The following is a 22,327-nucleotide window of genomic DNA, read 5'->3' as shown; positions in this document are numbered from 1 at the left end:
GCTGCTGGCCTCCCCAGTCCAGACAGAGACCATCTTACTAATGTGACCCGTTTCAGGGAATTAGGCTTATGTCGCCCGTCACTCCTTCACAGGAGAGCCATGTCAACATTTTAGTTTTTATAAAAATACTTTTTTGGGGGCAGAAATGCCTTGTGGAAAATGTGAACTTCCACGTACCTTAATAACAAACTTGTATAACATCTGTAAATACGAATAAAATTGTTGAAATAACGAGCTCAGTTGGTTTTTAGTCACGGAAACCTACAGGAACCTTCCCGTTAGCCATGATTGGCAGAGATAATGGAGTGGGCTGGACATTCCCGAGAGAGGAGTTCAGATTGGCTTCTTTTAAATAACATGATCTGCTAAGTAGGTGTGGATAATCCTATCCACCGCAGCTTTAAAAAATAAATAGAAAATGAAGAACTTGCGCTACTGCAGTTAATAGCGTTATCGACAAAGCTTAGCGGGAAAACGTTGTGATGGACTACTTTCTGCAGGATGATTGTGCCATACCGACTCTCTCTGATAATGAATCAGACAATCCCTGACTACTTTCTGCAGGATGATTGTGCCATACCGACTCTCTCTGATAATGAATCAGACAATCCCTGACTACTTTCTGCAGGATGATTGTGCCATACCGACTCTCTCTGATAATGAATCAGACAATCCCTGATTTAGGTTAAAAAAAATAATTTTTTTTAAAAATTGAACCAGAGATTGTAGTCTTCTGATGACAACGGTGGGGAGGAAACATTGTCGTTGACACGGAACAAGTCGACCCAGTTTTCAAATCAGCGAAATGCCCGGTGGAAGCAGAGAGATTATTGCCACATGCGGAGAGATTCCAACAAGAGAACACTGAAAGAAGGCTGTGGCATAAAACACCCGTCTCCGGATTACATCTTCAAACTAAGGGCAACCGTGGCAACCATGACAGAGCGGGAGACACATTCATCCACGTATACGGTTAAGAGTCTAGCTACATTTTCAGATATTATACATTTAAAAGCCCACTGTTCGCTGGCTCGCTAGCTAACGTCACGTATGTGATCTGTGTATAGCTAACTTTAGCTGGCTCGCTAGCTAACGTTACGTATATGATATGTGTATAGCTAACTTTAGCTGGCTCGCTAGCTAACGTTTCGTGTATGATCTGTGTATAGCTAACTTCAGCTGGCTCGCTAGCTAACGTTACGTGTATGATCTGTGTATAGCTAACTTTAGCTGGCTCGCTTGCTAATGTTACGTATATGATCTGTGTATAGTTAACTTTAGCTGGCTCGCTTGCTAATGTTACGTATATGATCTGTGTATAGCTAACTTTAGCTGGCTCGCTCGCTAATGTTACATGTATGATCTGTGTATAGCTAACTTTAGCTGGCTCGGTAGCTAACGTTACGTGTATGATCTGTGTATAGCTAACTTTAGCTGGCTCGCTTGCTAATGTTACGTATATGATCTGTGTATATAGCTAACATTTGCTCTATAACGTCTGTGTATAGCTAACGTTAGCTCTAGAAAAGGGGCCCCCGAGTTTAACAGAGTTGAATTCATTTTTTTCCCTGTCAGATTTCTTTATTTTATGTTTGAGTTCCTTAGTTGTTTTGGACGCAGCATTAGAGTGGGGATTATGGTTCATTGTTTAGCTAAAGACTCCACTATGCAAGTAACCATTTCACTGTACCGTTTACATATTCTGTATTCTGTGCATCTGACGAATAAACGTACGATTTTATTTGATATAGTGTGTTTACCAGAGAAGGTAATGTGAAGAACAACATGATCTGCATCAAAGTCAGATTAGGATCCAGGCAGAGGACTAGATAAAAGGGTATTTTAACTACTACCCCCTCCACACCCACCCCTCTGCCCCGTCCCCCCTCCACACACCCACCCCTCTGCCCCGTCCCCCTTCCACCCCTCTGCCCCATCCCCCCTCCACCCCTCCACACACCCACCCCTCTGCCCCGTCCCCCCTCCACACACCCACCCCTCTGCCCCGTCCCCCCTCCACACACCCACCCACCCCTCTGCCCCGTCCCCCCTCCACACACCCACCCACCCCTCTGCCCCGTCCCCCCTCCACACACCCACCCACCCCTCTGCCCCGTCCCCCCTCCACCCACCCACCCCTCTGCCCCGTCCCCCCTCCACACACCCACCCACCCCTCTGCCCCGTCCCCCCTCCACACACCCACCCACCCCTCTGCCCCGTCCCCCCTCCACACACCCACCCACCCCTCTGCCCCGTCCCCCCTCCACACACCCACCCACCCCTCTGCCCCGTCCCCCCTCCACACACCCACCCACCCCTCTGCCCCGTCCCCGCTCCACACACCCACCCACCCCTCTGCCCCGTCCCCGCTCCACACACCCACCCACCCCTCTGCCCCGTCCCCCCTCCACACACCCACCCACCCCTCTGCCCCGTCCCCCCTCCACACACCCACCCACCCCTCTGCCCCGTCCCCCCTCCACACACCCACCCACCCCTCTGCCCCGTCCCCCCTCCACACCCACCCCTCTGCCCCGTCCCCCCTCCACACACCCACCCCTCTGCCCCGTCCCCCCTCCACACACCCACCCCTCTGCCCCGTCCCCCCTCCACACACCCACCCCTCTGCCCCGTCCCCCCCCACACCCACCCCTCTGCACCGTCCCCCCTCCACACACCCACCCCTCTGCCCCGTCCCCCTCCATACCTGGTGAAGTCCGTCATCTCCATCATGATCATACACATCTGTTTGGCCAGGACAATGATGTCGTTGCCGGAGTCGTCCCACTTGGACACCTCAGCGTCCAGCTTGCTCTTCTCCTCCTGGAAACTGGCCACCTGCTCAGCGATCTTAGCCTTCTGCTCCTGGGGCAGCTGGGCCATGATAGCCTGGTAGAGGAGAGAGTTATAGAACAGCACACCGAGCCGTTAAAGCCTGGTAGAGGAGAGATGAAGGAGATGAATATAAAACATTACACTGGGCCATAAATGCCTGGGTATGGAGAGAGTTACACTGGAAGATAAGTACCAGGACACCACACACTACACGCCACTACCGTACAATACACCCCGCTACACACATTACCGCACAATATACGGCGCTTCCGCACAATACACGGCGCTACCGCACAATACACGCCACTACACGCCGCTACCGCACAATTCACGGCGCTACCGCACAATACACGGCGCTACCGCACAATACACGCCGCTACCGCACAATTCACGGCGCTACCGCACAATACACGGCGCTACCGCACAATACACGGCGCTACCGCACAATACACGCCGCTACCGCCGCTACCGCACAATACACGGCGCTACCGCCGCTACCGCACAATACACGGCGCTACCGCACAATACACGGCGCTACCGCACAATACACGGCGCTACCGCCGCTACCGCACAATACACGGCGCTGCCGCCGCTACCGCACAATACACGGCGCTACCGCCGCTACCGCACAATACACGGCGCTACACGCCGCTACCGCACAATACACGCCGCTACCGCACAATACACGCCGCTACCGCACAATACACGGCGCTACCGCACAATACACGCCGCTACCGCACAATACACGGCGCTACCGCACAATACACGCCGCTACACGCCACTACCGCACAATACACGCCGCTACCGCACAATACACGCCACTACCGCACAATACACGCCGCTACCGCACAATACACGCCACTACCGCACAATACACGCCGCTACCGCACAATACACGGCGCTACCGCACAATACACGCCGCTACCGCACAATACACGCCACTACCGCACAATACACGGCGCTACCGCACAATACACGCCGCTACCGCACAATATACGCCGCTACCGCACAATACACGCCGCTACCGCACAATACACGCCGCTACCGCACAATACACGGCGCTACCGCACAATACACGCCGCTACCGCACAATACACGGCGCTACCGCCGCTACCGCACAATACACGGCGCTACCGCACAATACACGCCGCTACCGCACAATACACGGCGCTACCGCACAATACACGCCGCTACACGCCACTACCGCACAATACACGCCGCTACCGCACAATACACGCCACTACCGCACAATACACGGCGCTACACGCCACTACCGCACAATACACGGCGCTACCGCACAATACACGCCGCTACACGCCACTACCGCACAATACACGCCGCTACACGCCACTACCGCACAATACACGCCGCTACACGCCACTACCGCACAATACACGCCGCTACACGGCGCTACACGCCACTACCGCACAATACACGCCGCTACACGCCACTACCGCACAATACACGCCGCTACCGCACAATACACGCCGCTACCGCACAATACACGCCGCTACCGCACAATACACGGCGCTACCGCACAATACACGCCGCTACCGCCGCTACCGCACAATATACGGCGCTACCGCACAATACACGGCGCTACCGCCGCTACCGCACAATACACGCCGCTACCGCACAATACACGCCGCTACCGCACAATACACGCCACTACCGCACAATACACGCCACTACCGCACAATACACGCCACTACCGCACAATACACGCCACAACCGTACTATACACGCCACTACACACTACTGTACAACAAACTGATCACTATTACTGTTGTTGACATGTATATATTACCATTAGTATCTATTTATCCTGCTACTGGTCACTATTACTGTTGTTGACATGTATATATTACCATTAGTATCTATTTATCCTGTTACTGCTCACTATTACTCCTGTTGACATGTATATATTACCATTAGTATCCATTTATCCTGTTACTGGTCACTATTACTCAGTTACACTCAGTAGCTCTGTCAGGAGGAATGGGCCAAAATTCACCCAACTTATTGTGGGAAGCTACCTGAAGCATTTCACTCAAGTTAAATAATTTAAAAGCAATGCTACCAATTACTAATTGAGTGTATGTAAACCCCTGACCCACTGGGAATGTGATGAAAGAAATAAAAACTGAACTAAATCCTTCTCTCTACTATTATTCTGACATTTCACATTCTTAAAATAAAGTGGTGATCATAACTGGTCCTAACTGACCTAAAACAGGGATTTTTTACTAGGATTAAATGTCAGAAATTGTGGAAAAACTGAGTTTAAATGTATTTGGCTAAGGTGTACGTAAACTTCCGACTTCCAACTGTACATACGAGCCTCTGAACTCATGGACGACTCGCGTTAGCTCCCAGACCTAACGCCGTCAGGCACATACCAAAAATCGCCATTCCTTTTAAGTTTTTATAAATATGGCTTTTCTGGTCAAGTCCTAATGCTCTTGAATGAATTTCCTCGTTTTTCATTCCTAAGGCTTAGATGAACCTGCAGACGCCTCTAAGGTCAGCTCCAAAAAACACTTTGTAGAGAAACCCGTGCAGCTAAACAGGAAGACGTGATAGAAAACACAATAGGATGATTGTAGTTCAGTTGGAAATCAGAACGGTCCACATTACTGATGCATAACAAGAGGGCTAATGAGGTCACGCCGTGCTTCCACACCAACTAACATATTTCTCACCAATGTAGCCCCCTCATTTGGCCAATGAATGGATGTATTAATACATCCATTACCAAGGCAACAGAGGGAATATTTAAAAGAGAGCGTGTCTGTGCAAGATGTGTACTCTGTGGGCCGTCTCTCTGGGTGATGTGGGTCTACTCTGTGGGCCGTCTCTCTGGGTGATGTGGGTCTACTCTGTGGGCCGTCTCTCTGGGTGATGTGGGTCTACTCTGTGGGCCGTCTCTCTGGGTGATGTGGGTCTACTGTGTGCGCCGTCTCTCTGGGTGATGTGGGTCTACTGTGTGCGCCGTCTCTCTGGGTGATGTGGGTCTACTGTGTGCGCCGTCTCTCTGGGTGATGCGGGTCTACTCTGTGGGCCGTCTCTCTGGGTGATGCGGGTCTACTCTGTGGGCCGTCTCTCTGGGTGATGCGGGTCTACTCTGTGGGCCGTCTCTCTGGGTGATGCGGGTCTACTGTGTGCGCCGTCTCTCTGGGTGATGCGGGTCTACTGTGTGCGCCGTCTCTCTGGGTGATGTGGGTCTACTCTGTGGGCCGTCTCTCTGGGTGATGCGGGTCTACTCTGTGGGCCGTCTCTCTGGGTGATGCGGGTCTACTCTGTGGGCCGTCTCTCTGGGTGATGTGGGTCTACTCTGTGGGCCGTCTCTCTGGGTGATGCGGGTCTACTCTGTGGGCCGTCTCTCTGGGTGATGCGGGTCTACTCTGTGGGCCGTCTCTCTGGGTGATGCGGGTCTACTCTGTGGGCCGTCTCTCTGGGTGATGCGGGTCTACTCTGTGGGCCGTCTCTCTGGGTGATGCGGGTCTACTCTGTGGGCCGTCTCTCTGGGTGATGCGGGTCTACTCTGTGGGCCGTCTCTCTGGGTGATGCGGGTCTACTCTGTGGGCCGTCTCTCTGGGTGATGTGGGTCTACTCTGTGGGCCGTCTCTCTGGGTGATGTGGGTCTACTCTGTGGGCCTTCTCTCTGGGTGATGTGGGTCTACTCTGTGGGCCGTCTCTCTGGGTGATGTGGGTCTACTCTGTGGGCCGTCTCTCTGGGTGATGTGGGTCTACTCTGTGGGCCGTCTCTCTGGGTGATGTGGGTCTACCCTGTGGGCCGTCTCTCTGGGTGATGTGGGTCTACTCTGTGGGCCGTCTCTCTGGGTGATGTGGGTCTACCCTGTGGGCCGTCTCTCTGGGTGATGTGGGTCTACTCTGTGGGCCGTCTCTCTGGGTGATGCGGGTCTACCCTGTGGGCCGTCTCTCTGGGTGATGTGGGTCTACTCTGTGGGCCGTCTCTCTGGGTGATGCGGGTCTACTCTGTGGGCTGTCTCTCTGGGTGATGTGGGTCTACTCTGTGGGCCGTCTCTCTGGGTGATGTGGGTCTACTCTGTGGGCCGTCTCTCTGGGTGATGTGGGTCTACTGTGTGCGCCGTCTCTCTGGGTGATGTGGGTCTACTCTGTGGGCCGTCTCTCTGGGTGATGTGGGTCTACTCTGTGGGCCTTCTCTCTGGGTGATGTGGGTCTACTCTGTGGGCCGTCTCTCTGGGTGATGTGGGTCTACCCTGTGGGCCGTCTCTCTGGGTGATGTGGGTCTACTGTGAGTGGTAGGGCAGTGGTTGAGGTTGTGAACAGTATTAAATTGGAGTGCTCTTTATTTCCTTCCAACACAGCTCAGGCCAGAGTATAGATAATACAAACATGGAGAGCAGAGGGGCCATGACATCTACAGCATTTACGATATATTGTTAAAGAAATCATAATATCATGAATGCAGTCACTAGCCAGGCTGGAAGCATTACAGTACTCTAATATAATAAAGGTAACCAGGCTAGTGATGGTTACTCCTCTAACATGACTGATTCCAAAATGGAACCCAACTAGTGCCGGCATTCCAAAACGGAACCCAACTAGTGCCGGCATTCCAAAACGGAACCCAACTAGTGCCGGCATTCCAAAACGGAACCCAACTAGTGTCGGCATTCCAAAACGAAACCCAACTAGTGTCGGCATTCCAAAATGGAACCCAACTAGTGCCGGCATTCCAAAATGGAACCCAACTAGTGCCGGCATTCCAAAACGGAACCCAACTAGTGCCGGCATTCCAAAATGGAACCCAACTAGTGCCGGCATTCCAAAACGGAACCCAACTAGTGTCGGCATTCCAAAACGAAACCCAACTAGTGTCGGCATTCCAAAACGAAACCCAACTAGTGTCGGCATTCCAAAACGAAACCCAACTAGTGTCGGCATTCCAAAACGAAACCCAACTAGTGTCGGCATTCCAAAACGAAACCCAACTAGTGTCGGCATTCCAAAACGAAACCCAACTAGTGTCGGCATTCCAAAACGGAACCCAACTAGTGTCGGCATTCCAAAACGGAACCCAACTAGTGCCGGCATTCCAAAACGGAACCCAACTAGTGCCGGCATTCCAAAACGGAACTCAACTAGTGCCGGCATTCCAAAATGGAACCCAACTAGTGCCGGCATTCCAAAATGGAACCCAACTAGTGCCGGCATTCCAAAACGGAACCCAACTAGTGTCGGCATTCCAAAACGAAACCCAACTAGTGTCGGCATTCCAAAACGAAACCCAACTAGTGTCGGCATTCCAAAACGAAACCCAACTAGTGTCGGCATTCCAAAACGGAACCCAACTAGTGTCGGCATTCCAAAACGGAACCCAACTAGTGCCGGCATTCCAAAACGGAACCCAACTAGTGCCGGCATTCCAAAACGGAACTCAACTAGTGCCGGCATTCCAAAATGGAACCCAACTAGTGCCGGCATTCCAAAATGGAACCCAACTAGTGCCGGCATTCCAAAATGGAACCCAACTAGTGCCGGCATTCCAAAATGGAACCCAACTAGTGCCGGCATTCCAAAATGGAACCCAACTAGTGCCGGCATTCCAAAACGGAACCCAACTAGTGCCGGCATTCCAAAATGGAACCCAACTAGTGCCGGCATTCCAAAATGGAACCCTCTCTCAGACACACACTTTGGAAACTATGTAATACATTTACATAAGTATTCAGACTCTTTGCTCAGTACTTCATTGAAGCACCTTTGGCAATGATTACAGCTTCAAGTCTTCTTGGGTATGACGCTACAAGCTTGGCACACCTGTATTTGGGGAGTTACTCCCATTCTTCTCTGCAGATCCTCTCAAGCTCTGTCAAGTTGGATGGGGAGCGTCGCTGCACAGCTATTTTCAGGTATCCTCCGAGATGTTCGATGGAGGTCAAGTCCCGGCTTCTGGCTGGGCCACTCAAGGACATTCAGAGACTTGTCCCGAAGCCACTCCTGCGTTGTCTTGGCTGTGTGCTTAGGGTCGTTGTCCTGTTAGAAGGTGAACCTTCGCCCCAGTCTGAGGTCCTGAGCACTCTGGAACAGGTTTTCATCAAGGATGTCTGTACGTTGCTCCGTACATCTTTCCCTCGATCCTGACTAGTCTCCCAGTCCCTGCCGCTGAAAAACATCCCCACAGCATGATGCTGCCACCACCGTGCTTCACCGTAGGGATGGTGGCAGGTTTCTTCCAGACGTGACGTTTGGCATTCAAGCCAAAGAGTTCAATCTTGATTTCATCAGACAGGAGAATCTTATTTCTCATGGTCAGAGTCCTTTAGGTGACTTTTGGCAAACTCCAAGCGGGCTGTCACGTGCCTTTACCGTCTGCCCACTCCACCATAAAGGCCTGATTGGTGGAATGCTGCAGAGATGGTTACCACAAGTGGACTCCAATCAAGTTGTAGAAACATGGAATCAGGATGCACCTGAGCTCAATTGAGTCTCATAGCAAAGAGTCTAAATACTTGTCAAAAATATATTTTTCTTTTGGCAAAAAAATTCTAAAAACCTCGAAAAAATTGTCATTATGGGGTATTGTGTTTTAGATTGATGAGGAACAACAATCATTTAATCAATTTGAAAACAAGGCTGTAACGTAACAAAATGTGCAAAATGGGAAGGGTCTGAATACTTTCCGAATACACTGTATAGTGGATAGTGTACTACTTTTGACCATTTGGGACCACCGATGTCAAAAGTGATTTGTCGTAGCGTTCGCGCTGCGCCAAACTAAATACACAACTCATGAACTAACCCAGTTGAATTGGCTAGACGGCCAAAGTCACTAGCTAATATTCGGATTGAATAACTCTGGTTTATGAGCCTCTGTTACGGGTTCCATGTTAAACACATTGGACCTAAACCAGTAACCTTTGACTTTCGAGTGGCTACTACACCGTGACACAGAAACATTGAGCCCAGATATACACTACTGTTTTAACTTAAGCATGCTTGCCTTCCTGGAAATGTATGGGAGTTTACATAGTGAGTCAAGGCAGTAAAACGAAGGATATTGAATAGACTTTCCTGTAAATGTTATGGATACTTCTACTGGGTTCACAGTGGAGTGGGGAGCCAGCGAGGTAAGAGGAGCTTCATTACATATCAGAACATCATCAGTGTCTGTCTGAATGGAAGTCCAGACTATCACAGCCAGTCCTGATTCACTCTCTATCCCTTCCCCTTGGCCTTACATGATGTCAGATCTGGCCTGGCAGCTAGTATGTGAGAGGGGGGGAGTCTCGATAACCATGTCTGTCTGAATGGAAAGTCCAGACTATTTGTGAGGGGGTTCAAGGCAGTCTTGGCGTGAACAAGGTGCATTACTCACTGAGACGGCCTGTAGAGGGGGTGGAGGAAGAGAGGAGTGTGTGGACTCACCCTGGCGCTCTGGCCCGCGATAAGCTGGTCATCTTCTGTCTGAACACTGGTCCTGCTGCGAACATCAAAGTCCTCCGTCTCAAAGTCAGAGTCATCCAGCTCTTCAGGAGTCTACATGAGAGGAGAGAGAGAGAGGCAGGAGAGGTGAGAGAGAGAGGCAGGAGATGAGAGAGAGGCAGGAGAGGAGAGAGAGACAGGAGAGGAGAGAGAGACAGGAGAGGAGAGAGAGACAGGAGAGGAGAGAGAGGCAGGAGAGGAGAGAGAGACAGGAGAGGAGAGAGAGACAGGAGAGGAGAGAGAGGCAGGAGGCGAGAGAGGCAGGAGGAGAGAGAGGCAGGAGAGGAGAGAGAGAGAGAGAGAGAGAGAGAGAGAGGCAGGAGAGAGAGAGGCAGGAGAGGAGAGAGAGAGAGAGAGAGAGAGGGGCAGGAGAGGAGAGAGAGAGAGAGAGGGGCAGGAGAGGAGAGAGAGAGAGAGAGAGGGGCAGGAGAGGAGAGAGAGAGAGAGAGAGGGGCAGGAGAGGAGAGAGAGAGAGAGAGAGAGAGAGAGAGAGAGAGAGAGAGAGAGAGAGAGAGAGAGAGAGAGAGAGAGAGAGAGAGAGAGAGAGAGAGAGAGAGGCAGGAGAGGAGAGAGAGAGAGAGAGAGAGGCAGGAGAGGATAGAGAGAGAGAGAGAGAGAGGCAGGAGAGGAGAGAGGCAGGAGAGAGAGAGAGAGAGAGGCAGGAGAGAGAGAGAGAGAGAGAGGGGCAGGAGAGAGAGAGAGAGAGGGGCAGGAGAGAGAGAGAGAGAGAGGGGCAGGAGAGGAGAGAGAGAGAGAGAGGCAGGAGAGAGAGAGAGAGAGGCAGGAGAGAGAGAGAGAGGGGCAGGAGAGAGAGAGAGAGGGGCAGGAGAGAGAGAGAGAGAGAGGAGAGAGAGAGAGAGAGAGGCAGGAGAGAGAGAGAGAGGCAGGAGAGAGAGGCAGGAGAGAGAGGCAGGAGAGAAGAGGAGAGAGGCAGGAGAGAAGAGGAGAGAGGCAGGAGAGAGGCAGGAGAGAAGAGGAGAGAGGCAGTAAAGAGGGAGGAGGGAAGAGGAAATGAACAGGGAGATGTGGAATGAGGAGGAAAAGGGAGGAAAAGGGAGAGAGAAAACCAAATTAGAAAGAAGTGTGCGTGGTAAAGAGCCGTTAGAGCAGCATGATGTATGACAAATGCCCCGGTGCTGCCAGCCACAACAGAGGAACGTCTTTCCTCCTCTCTTCCACAGCAGCCTGCCACGCTAAATTCATTAGTAAATGAAGTGTAATGTCCTGTCCTTTGCATTTTCAGAGGGAAAATTAAGCTAGGCGCTAGTATGAAACATATCAGGAGTAATACTGCTTCCATCAGACCATCACCCGGCATCATTAGAGGTGGTGGTGGGAGAGAGCTAGAGGTTTCTAGTGAAGAACACTACAGACAACAGCCTGCATGGTGGCATATCCTGGATGCGTGGCTCGGTGGGTGAGATTTGGTAAGAGGGTGGAACTAGCAAGGTCAAGGGTTCAATTCCCTCAAGGATCACATTTGTATTTGTATTTATTATGGATCCCCATTAGTTCCTGGCAAAGGCAGCAGCTACTCTTCCTGTGGTCCGGCAGAAATAAGGCAGTTATACAATTTAAAAAACAATACATTCATTACAGAATTCACAACACACAAAGTGTGTGTGAAGTGCGTATGTTGTGTGTGTATGTCTGTGCCTATGTCTGTTAAATGCACATGGTGTCTTCACACAGAGGAATCATTCACGTGCAAGAGTAGAGAGTGTCAATTCACAAACAGTTGTATTGGTTATGTTTGCTGTGTAGCTCGTGTTAATTATTGTTGTGTTCCTGTTGACTCAACTTATATGTCCTACGGGAGCCACCGTACCTGCCTGCTCTAAACCGTTAACTCACGAACGTGAGGACAGTTGTAGTTAGTACACCCGAGCAGTTTATAAAGAATTTAGCTAGTCTAGTTGGTTCTACAAAACACTATTCTCTCTTGAAATGGGAGTTTGTGTAGTTTTCCCAGTCGTAGCCTGTCTAGGTTATATGCCTGTGATGATAATAAACACAGGTAGGAACAATGTTTTCCCTGTCTAGGCTTTATGCCTGTGATGATAATGAACACAGGTAGGAACAATGTTTTCCCAGTCGTAGCCTGTCTAGGCTTTATGCCTGTGATGATAATGAACACAGGTAGGAACAATGTTTTCCCTGTCTAGGCTTTATGCCTGTGATGATAATGAACACAGGTAGGAACTATGTTTTCCCAGTCGTAGCCTGTCTAGGCTTTATGCCTGTGATGGAAATGAACACAGGTAGGAACAATGTTTTCCCAGTCGTAGCCTGTCTAGGCTTTATGCCTGTGATGATAATGAACACAGGTAGGAACAATGTTTTCACAAATATATCCTATATGACTGATAAACCTTAGCTTCCAGCCCAATACATGTTAAACTCCATCTTTAGTCAATTGGCATAAGTTCATACTTCCTCTTCTACAAACGACCCACGCAATTCATCGTCATATTTCACCAGCTCCGCAGTTGACACACTGTCCGTTTTCTCTCATTGATTCCTGCGCATTCCATTTCCATCGTGTTCACATGAAAGAAAACATGTTTCTTTTGATTCGGGCTTTAAGTGGCTTGGGTAAAAGCTGCGGCTAAGTGGCATAATTATAATATTGATTGCAATCCTCCAACCCTTTTTCCTTGTCCACAGCCCTGGCCTGAACACTAGTCATGTAACAGACATCTCTCTCTTCCTGAATGCCAAACATCTCTCTCTTCCCTGAATGCCAAACATGTAACAGACATCTCTCTCTTCCTGAATGCCAAACATGTAACAGACATCTCTCTCTTCCCTGAATGCCAAACATCTCTCTCTTCCTGAATGCCAAACATGTAACAGACATCTCTCTCTTCCTGAATGCCAAACATGTAACAGACATCTCTCTCTTCCCTGAATGCCAAACATGTAACAGACATCTCTCTCTTCCCTGAATGCCAAACATGTAACAGACATCTCTCCCTTCCTGAATGCCAAACATGTAACAGACATCTCTCTCTTCCTGAATGCCAAACATGTAATAGACATCTCTCTCTTCCTGAATGCCAAACATGTAACAGACATCTCTCTCTTCCTGAATGCCAAACATGTAACAGACATCTCTCTCTTCCTGAATGCCAAACATGTAACAGACATCTCTCTCTTCCCTGAATGCCAAACATGTAACAGACATCTCTCCCTTCCTGAATGCCAAACATGTAACAGACATCTCTCCCTTCCTGAATGCCAAACATGTAACAGACATCTCTCTCTTCCTGAATGCCAAACATGTAACAGACATCTCTCTCTTCCTGAATGCCAAACATGTAACAGACATCTCTCTCTTCCTGAATGCCAAACATCTCTCTCTTCCTGAATGCCAAACATCTCTCTCTTCCTGAATGCCAAACATCTCTCTCTTCCTGAATGCCAAACATCTCTCTCTTCCTGAATGCCAAACATCTCTCTCTTCCTGAATGCCAAACATCTCTCTCTTCCTGAATGCCAAACATCTCTCCCTTCCTGAATGCCAAACATGTAACAGACATCTCTCTCTTCCTGAATGCCAAACATGTAACAGACATCTCTCTCTTCCTGAATGCCAAACATCTCTCTCTTCCTGAATGCCAAACATCTCTCTCTTCCTGAATGCCAAACATGTAACAGACATCTCTCCCTTCCTGAATGCCAAACATGTAACAGACATCTCTCTTCCTGTGTTAGTATGGCTGAAATGAAGTTAGCAAGGCCTTACTTTAAGGGAAAACTGACAGACAAGAAAATCCATTTGGTGGTTGTGATAAGGAAGGAAAGAGAAGGAAAGAGAGAGGAGAGAGGGAAGGAAATAACGGGAATGTGATAAGGAAGGAAAGAGAAGGAAAGAGAGAGGAGAGAGGGAAGGAAATAACGGGAATGTGATAAGGAAGGAAAGAGAGAGGAGAGAGAGGGAAGGAAAGAACGGGAATGTGATAAGGAAGGAAAGAGAAGGAAAGAGAGAGGAGAGAGAGGGAAGGAAAGAACGGGAATGTGATAAGGAAGGAAAGAGAGAGGAGAGAGAGGGAAGGAAAGAACGGGAATGTGATAAGGAAGGAAAGAGAGAGGAGAGAGAGGGAAGGAAAGAACGGGAATGTGATAAGGAAGGAAAGAGAGGGAAGGAAAGAACGGGAATGTGATAAGGAAGGAAAGAGAGAGGAGAGAGAGGGAAGGAAAGAACGGGAATGTGATAAGGAAGGAAAGAGAGAGGAGAGAGAGGGAAGGAAAGAACGGGAATGTGATAAGGAAGGAAAGAGAGAGGAGAGAGAGGGAAGGAAAGAACGGGAATGTGATAAGGAAGGAAAGAGAGAGGAGAGAGGGAAGGAAAGAACGGGAATGTGATAAGGAAGGAAAGAGAAGGAAAGAGAGAGGAGAGAGAGGGAAGGAAAGAACGGGAATGTGATAAGGAAGGAAAGAGAGAGGAGAGAGAGGGAAGGAAAGAACGGGAATGTGATAAGGAAGGAAAGAGAGGGAAGGAAAGAATGGGAATGTGATAAGGAAGGAAAGAGAGAGGAGAGAGAGGGAAGGAAAGAACGGGAATGTGATAAGGAAGGAAAGAGAGAGGAGAGGGAAGGAAAGAACGGGAATGTGATAAGGAAGGAAAGAGAGAGGAGAGAGAGGGAAGGAAAGAACGGGAATGTGATAAGGAAGGAAAGAGAAGGAAAGAGAGAGGAGAGAGAGGGAAGGAAAGAACGGGAATGTGATAAGGGTGCATTCTCTCTCCGGTGCTGTAACTCACTGTCTACACACATCCCTTATCAGTCTGTCTCTATGTCTTCCATAGGTAATGACTCAGATCCCTGTCTAAAAAATATCACAAGGTCTCACCTCGACCCACCACCCCACTCACAATGGACTATCAAGGTCTCACCTCCCCACTCACCATGGACTATCAAGGTCTCACCTCGACCCACCACCCCACTCACCATGGAATAGCAAGGTCTCACCTCGACCCACTATCCCACTGACCATGGACTATCAAGGTCTTACCTCCCCACTCACCATGGAATATCAAGGTCTCACCTCGACCCACCACCCCACTCACCATGGAATATCAAGGTCTCACCTCGACCCACCACCCCACTCACCATGGAATATCAAGGTCTCACCTCGACCCACCACCCCACTCACCAGGGAATATCAAGGTCTCACCTTGACCCACTCACCAGGGAATATCAAGGTCTCACCTTGACCCACTCACCAGGGACTATCAAGGTCTCACCTCGACCCACTCACCATGGACTATCAAGGTCTCACCTCGACCCACTCACCATGGACTATATAGAGATGTTCGTTCACTAGATGAGTGAGTCCATCCATCTGTGGATGTAGGAGGGTGAGACACGTGACAGACATGGCCTAGTTAAAAGCCTAAACCTCACCTTGTAAGTATTTACATGAAATGTCTTCCTCCACACTAGTGGGACCGGTAAAACAGACTAGACCACCCACGTTAATTGACAGTGATGGTCAACCAATGATAGCCTTCATTTCTTTTTTTTTGACAGTTAAATCCACCTCCTGACAGTGGACCAGTAGATGACCTCCTACACTGAAATACAAGGAGATGTGAGATCTTTACCCTGGGCTACAGAGAGAGAGAGAGAGACAGCAGCTTCTGTAAATGTCCAGGTAACCCTGACTGATCCTCTCTCTCTCCTTCTGCCTACTGTAACGGCTCCCTCAGAACCCGTCAGTCACTGGCATGGTCCTCTTCCTACCTGTCTACCAGTCCAGTGACATATTATACCCAGCGGGTGGTCAGGATGGGGGCCTGTCGTCCTGTCAGACACCCCAGGCAGGGGACATTGGCCGCGGGCTACGAACGACACGGACTGAAGCTGCCTGGGATTAGCTCCACTTACATAGGCCCCAGACATCTCACTGCTAACATTGAAGAGCCACTGACTGGGCTTGTATGTGTATGTGTGTGTGAATGACCTTTGGAACTGTTGTTTCAGAGAGTGACAGAGTTCAGTCTGATTTGGTCTTTCATGTTCTGTGGGACTGTGTGAGTCAGACATGAAACCTTTTTCATATATATATATCTCCTGTAACAGTGTGTTAAGACCTATCTAAAGCAACAGTCCAGGTCAGAGTGTAGCAGTGTACGTGTGGCTGTAAGGGTTTTTTCCAGATCGAAAAGAGCCTTAGGTGGTTGGCGTGGGTGGCAGTTGGCCCCATCTCGGCGGGGTAGATTTAAAAATAAAATGAAAACATTTTTAAGCCAATATCCTGCAATTGTCCTCCACATTTCTCCATGGCTAATGCTGTGTTAATTTACTCAAACAAAAAAACTAATATAGCTAAATTCATTGTTTTGGTCATTTTGAATTCTCCCAATTATTAACAAAAAAAATTAAATAGGTACCAAATTAAATTATTTTATTTTTTATTAATGCTTGGGAGAATAAATTGTATTTATTCACTGTTTGAACTTATGAGGACAAAAAAGATGGACGGCCCTAGGCTTTCAATTGCAGAGGAAACCCTGGTTTGTGTGTGTGTCTGTGTGCATCGTCTGTGTGTGTTTCTGCTCCAGTCAAATCCCAGAGGACCCTGTGATGGGAACTAAAACCTCTGATCAGACCCGTCTACAACACCAGAGGACCCTGTGATGAGGACTAAAACCTCTGATCAGACCCGTCTACAACACCAGAGGACCCTGTGATGGGAACTAAAACCTCTGATCAGACCCGTCTACAACACCAGAGGACCCCGTGACGAGGACTAAAACCTCTGATCAGAGTCGTCTACAACACCAGAGGACCCTGTGACGAGGACTAAAACCTCTGATCAGACCCGTCTACAAAACCAGAGGACCCTGTGACGAGGACTAAAACCTCTGATCAGACCCGTCTACAACACCAGAGGACCCTGTGACGAGGACTAAAACCTCTGATCAGACCCGTCTACAACACCAGAGGACCCTGTGACGAGGACTAAAACCTCTGATCAGAGTCGTCTACAACACCAGAGGACCCTGTGACGAGGACTAAAACCTCTGATCAGACCCGTCTACAACACCAGAGGACCCTGTGACGAGGACTAAAACCTCTGATCAGAGTCGTCTACAACACCAGAGGACCCTGTGACGAGGACTAAAACCTCTGATCAGACCCGTCTACAAAACCAGAGGACCCTGTGACGAGGACTAAAACCTCTGATCAGAGTCGTCTACAACACCAGAGGACCCTGTGACGAGGACTAAAACCTCTGATCAGACCCGTCTACAACACCAGAGGACCCTGTGTGAACCTCCGTTCATGGTAAAGAGATCAGTAGACCACCAGTGTTCTTCTGCTAGATGCAAGGCGGGGTGTTCGATGGGTCCACTGAACCAGACAGTAGACTCACAAGGCTTCTCATCGATCCTAGGACTAAACACACACCAGGTACAATCCCCCAGGTAGGGACGTTATTAAGTAACAAACAAGTTTAGCATCTCCAGGCCTTCACGCTGCCGAAGAGCCTCTGGAACATCTACATTAAAAAAGTCAATAGATCAATACACAACATCACAATAAATACCTGATAGACTGTAGGCTTGTTCATTTATCAGACTAGATACTGTATGTTATCTGGCTATGATATAGACTGTAGACTTGTTCATTTATCAGACTAGATACTGGCTGTTATCTATGATATTTATTCCTGATTATTATTTGACCATGCTTGTCATTTATGAACATTTTGAAAATCTTGGCTCTCTCTAATTTTCTCCTTCTCTCTTTCTCTCGGAGGACCTGAGCCCTAGGACCATACGTCGGGACTACCGGCCGTGGTGACTCCTTGCTGCCCCCAGTCCGCCTGGCCTTGCTGCTATTCCAGTTTCAGCTGTTCTGCCTGCGGTTATGGAACCCCTACCTGTCCCAGACCTGCTGTTTTCAACTCTTAATGATCGGCTATGAAAAGCCAACTGAGATTTATTCCTGATTATTATTTGACCATGCTTGTCACTTATGAACATTTTTGAACATCTTGGCATAGTTCTGTTATAATCTCCACCCGGCACAGCCAGAAGAGGACTGGCCACCCCTCATAGCCTGGTTCCTCTCTAGGTTTCTTCCTAGGTTTTGGCCTTTCTAGGGAGTTTTTCCTAGCCACCATGCTTCTACACCTGCATTCTAGCTGTTTGGGGTTTTAGGCTGGGTTTCTGTACAGCACTTCGAGATATTATCTGATGTACGAAGGGCTATATAAAATAAAATTGATTGATTGATTGATTGATTGATATAGACTGTAGGCTTGTTCATTTATCAGACTAGATACTGTATGTTATCTGGCTATGATATAGACTGTAGACTTGTTCATTTATCAGACTAGATATTGTATGTCATCTGGCTATGATATAGACTGTAGACTTGTTCATTTATCAGACTAGATACTGTATGTTATCTGTCTATGATATAGACTGTAGGCTTGTTCATTTATCAGACTAGATACTGTATGTTATCTGTCTATGATATAGACTGTAGACTTGTTCATTTATCAGACTAGATACTGTATGTTATCTATGATATAGACTGTACGCTTGTTCATTTAGCAGACTAGATACTGTATGTTATCTGGCTATGATATCTGGGCTAAGGGACGGCGCGACTACGGGGCTGATCCCTGAGTACCAGGCCATTAGGACCTGATGGAGGGACAATAGAGCCCTGAGCACCAGGCCATTAGGACCTGATGGAGGGACAATAGAGCCCTGAGTACCAGGCCATTAGGACCTGATGGAGGGACAATAGAGCCCTGAGTACCAGGCCATTAGGACCTGATGGAGGGACAATAGAGCCCTGAGTACCAGGCCATTAGGACCTGATGGAGGGACAATAGAGCCCTGAGTACCAGGCCATTAGGACCTGATGGAGGGACAATAGAGCCCTGAGTACCAGGCCATTAGGACCTGATGGAGGGACAATAGAGCCCTGAGTACCAGGCCATTAGGACCTGATGGAGGGACAATAGAGCCCTGAGTACCAGGCCATTAGAACCTGATGGAGGGACAATAGAGCCCTGAGTACCAGGCCATTAGGACCTGATGGAGGGACAATAGAGCCCTGAGTACCAGGCCATTAGGACCTGATGGAGGGACAATAGAGCCCTGAGTACCAGGCCATTAGGACCTGATGGAGGGACAATATAGCCCTGAGTACCAGACCATTAGGACCTGATGGAGGGACAATAGAGCCCTGAGTACCAGGCCATTAGGACCTGATGGAGGGACAATAGAGCCCTGAGTACCAGGCCATTAGGACCTGATGGAGGGACAATATAGCCCTGAGTACCAGGCCATTAGGACCTGATGGAGGGACAATAGAGCCCTGAGTACCAGGCCAGTAGGGCCTGATGGAGGGAAAATAGAGCACTGAGTACCAGTCCATTAGGACCTGATGGAGGGAAAATAGAGCCCCGAGTACCAGGCCATTAGGACCTGATGGTAGTTAAAGCCCTGAGTAACAGGCCATTAGGACCTGATAGAGGGAAAATAGAGCCCTGAGTACCAGGCCATTAGGACCTGATGGAGGGACAATAGAGCCCTGAGTACCAGGCCATTAGGACCTGATGGTAGTTAAAGCCCTGAGTAACAGGCCATTAGGACCTGATGGAGGGACAATAGAGCCCTGAGTACCAGGCCATTAGTACCTGATGGTTGTTATCGTACGACCAGCGAATGTGCTGAGTGCATAAGAGATGACAGTTACTCAACGGTGACGAGGAATCTTAATAACGGTCAAGACCAATGACTGTCGGTGTGGCGGTAATATGGTCACCGTAACAGCCCTAGCCAGCACCGCGGGCCCCTGTGTTAACGGCATAATCAATCAGGATAACAAGATTGGAGCTCCAGCTCTCCTTCTCTCTCTCAGCCACTGTCCCTCCCATATTTTTCCCCTGTCTCTCCCCCTCTGTCCTGCTCACTCCAATTTAAGAATACAAATAAAAAAATGTTGGGTCTGTTTTTTCCATGTGTGAATCAGTTATTCAATTGTTTCTATGGGTTAAGAACAGCAAGGCCAATTCCATAAAATAATTAATTAACGTACAAAAGCGTCCTAAAATTCCAAATCAAATAGCTAAATTACCCTCGGTATGACAATCTTAAAACAATTCCATTGGTTCGCTTAGTAGAACCCCCTCACTCATGAAAAGATACGGTATAGAGAGCTATGAGCTCACACATCACTAAACGGGCTCACACATCACTAAACGGGCTCACACATCACTAAACGGGCTCACACATCACTAAACGGGCTCACACATCACTAAACGGGCTCACACATCACTAAACGGGCTCACACACACCAGGCCTTTCAGACAGCACTTTGTTCCTGCTGGCCTAAATGTTTGTGTTTATATACATTTAAAAAATGCCATACTGTACCTGGATAATAAACATTAAGGATCTAAACATGGTCTGAGACTTCAAGGAGTTATATAGTGTTTCATTGAATCAACAACAAAAAAAGGTGAGCGATGTTAAAGCTAGCCGCTGTTGTTAAAGCTAGCCGCTGTTGTTAAAGCTAGCCGCTGTTGTTAAAGCTAGCCGCTGTTGTTAAAGCTAGCCGCTGTTGTTAAAGCTAGCCGCTGTTGTTAAAGCTAGCCGCTGTTGTTAAAGCTAGCCGCTGTTGCTAAAGCTAGCCGCTGTTGCTAAAGCTAGCCGCTGTTGTTAAAGCTAGCCGCTGTTGCTAAAGCTAGCCGCTGTTGCTAAAGCTAGCCGCTGTTGCTAAAGCTAGCCGCTGTTGCTAAAGCTAGCCGCTGTTGCTAAAGCTAGCCGCTGTTGCTAAAGCTAGCCGCTGTTGCTAAAGCTAGCCGCTGTTGCTAAAGCTAGCCGCTGTTGCTAAAGCTAGCCGCTGTTGTTAAAGCTAGCCGCTGTTGTTAAAGCTAGCCGCTGTTGTTAAAGCTAGCCGCTGTGTTAGAGCTAGCCGCTGTGTTAGAGCCAGCCGCTGTGTTAGAGCCAGCCGCTGTGTTAGAGCCAGCCGCTGTGTTAGAGCCAGCCGCTGTGTTAGAGCCAGCCGATGTGTTAGAGCCAGCCGATGTGTTAGAGCCAGCCGATGTGTTAGAGCCAGCCGATGTGTTAGAGCCAGCCGATGTTAGAGCCAGCCGATGTTAGAGCCAGCCGATGTTAGAGCCAGCCGATGTTAGAGCCAGCCGATGTTAGAGCCAGCCGATGTTAGAGCCAGCCGATGTTAGAGCCAGCCGATGTTAAAGCTAGCCGATGTTAAAGCTAGCCGATGTTAAAGCTAGCCGATGTTAAAGCTAGCCGATGTTAAAGCTAGCCGATGTTAAAGCTAGCCGCTGTTAAAGCCAGCCGATGTTAAAGCTAGCCGATGTTAAAGCTAGCCGTTGCTATGCTCAGCGCGTACAAAACATGAAAGAACTGCATCTACACCACTGACAGTTGGGCGGAGAAGAGAGACCAGAGAGAAGACAAGACTAACACGAGGAGCTTAGTGCACCTCTCTCCTCATTCACAATGTTGGATTAAGGAGGAGAGTAACGGGTACAAATATCTAAGTTAAAACTTAAACCCCTGACATGACCATAGGTGATTGAGACGTGAAGGAGAGGCTCATCAATATTGCACGTGTCGATGTAGTGTTGGGTGTCTTCAGGGTGTACACTCACACGATCATGTCAACAGTGCCGTAAAGGAGAGTTGGGGCTCATTAAATGGTGCACGACGTAGTGTCTAGTGTGTCTACACTCACCCTGATCATCAGCACGGCCTTGCGGATGTCGCGGACTCCATCGTAGACCAGACGAGAGGCGTCGATGAACTCGTTCTCGTCAACGGGGAGGGTGGGGTTGGCACTCAGAGCCTCTACCGCTGCCTCCACCTGCTCTGTGAACCTGGGCATGACTGGTGGAGGAGGTGGGAGAAAGAAGGGATGAAATGTCACGCAAACTCACAATGCAGCAGTATCGACTGTACTCAGCAAATCAAAGTGAACATTTCAGAAAATCCCATGCTACAGAACGGCAGGTCTGACA

At 49.1% G+C, this 22,327-nt stretch overlaps 1 protein-coding gene across 3 annotated transcripts in view; it reads right to left on the bottom strand.

Moving 5' to 3' along the window:
* LOC129827327 (catenin alpha-1) overlaps positions 1–22,327 on the bottom strand; it is a 307,702-nt gene that overhangs the window by 47,640 nt on the left and 237,735 nt on the right. For all 3 annotated transcript variants that reach the window (XM_055888075.1, XM_055888076.1, XM_055888078.1), the window contains 3 exons: positions 22,045–22,196; positions 10,253–10,363; positions 2,709–2,890 (listed from right to left, as the gene is read on the bottom strand). In XM_055888075.1, coding sequence (XP_055744050.1) covers positions 2,709–2,890; positions 10,253–10,363; positions 22,045–22,196 — 445 coding nt within the window. The remainder of the gene's footprint in view (positions 1–2,708; positions 2,891–10,252; positions 10,364–22,044; positions 22,197–22,327) is intronic.

This window comes from Salvelinus fontinalis, chromosome 29, assembly GCF_029448725.1.
Source record: "Salvelinus fontinalis isolate EN_2023a chromosome 29, ASM2944872v1, whole genome shotgun sequence".
NCBI lineage: Eukaryota > Metazoa > Chordata > Actinopteri > Salmoniformes > Salmonidae > Salvelinus > Salvelinus fontinalis.
This window is presented reverse-complemented; position numbering and strand designations above follow the sequence as displayed.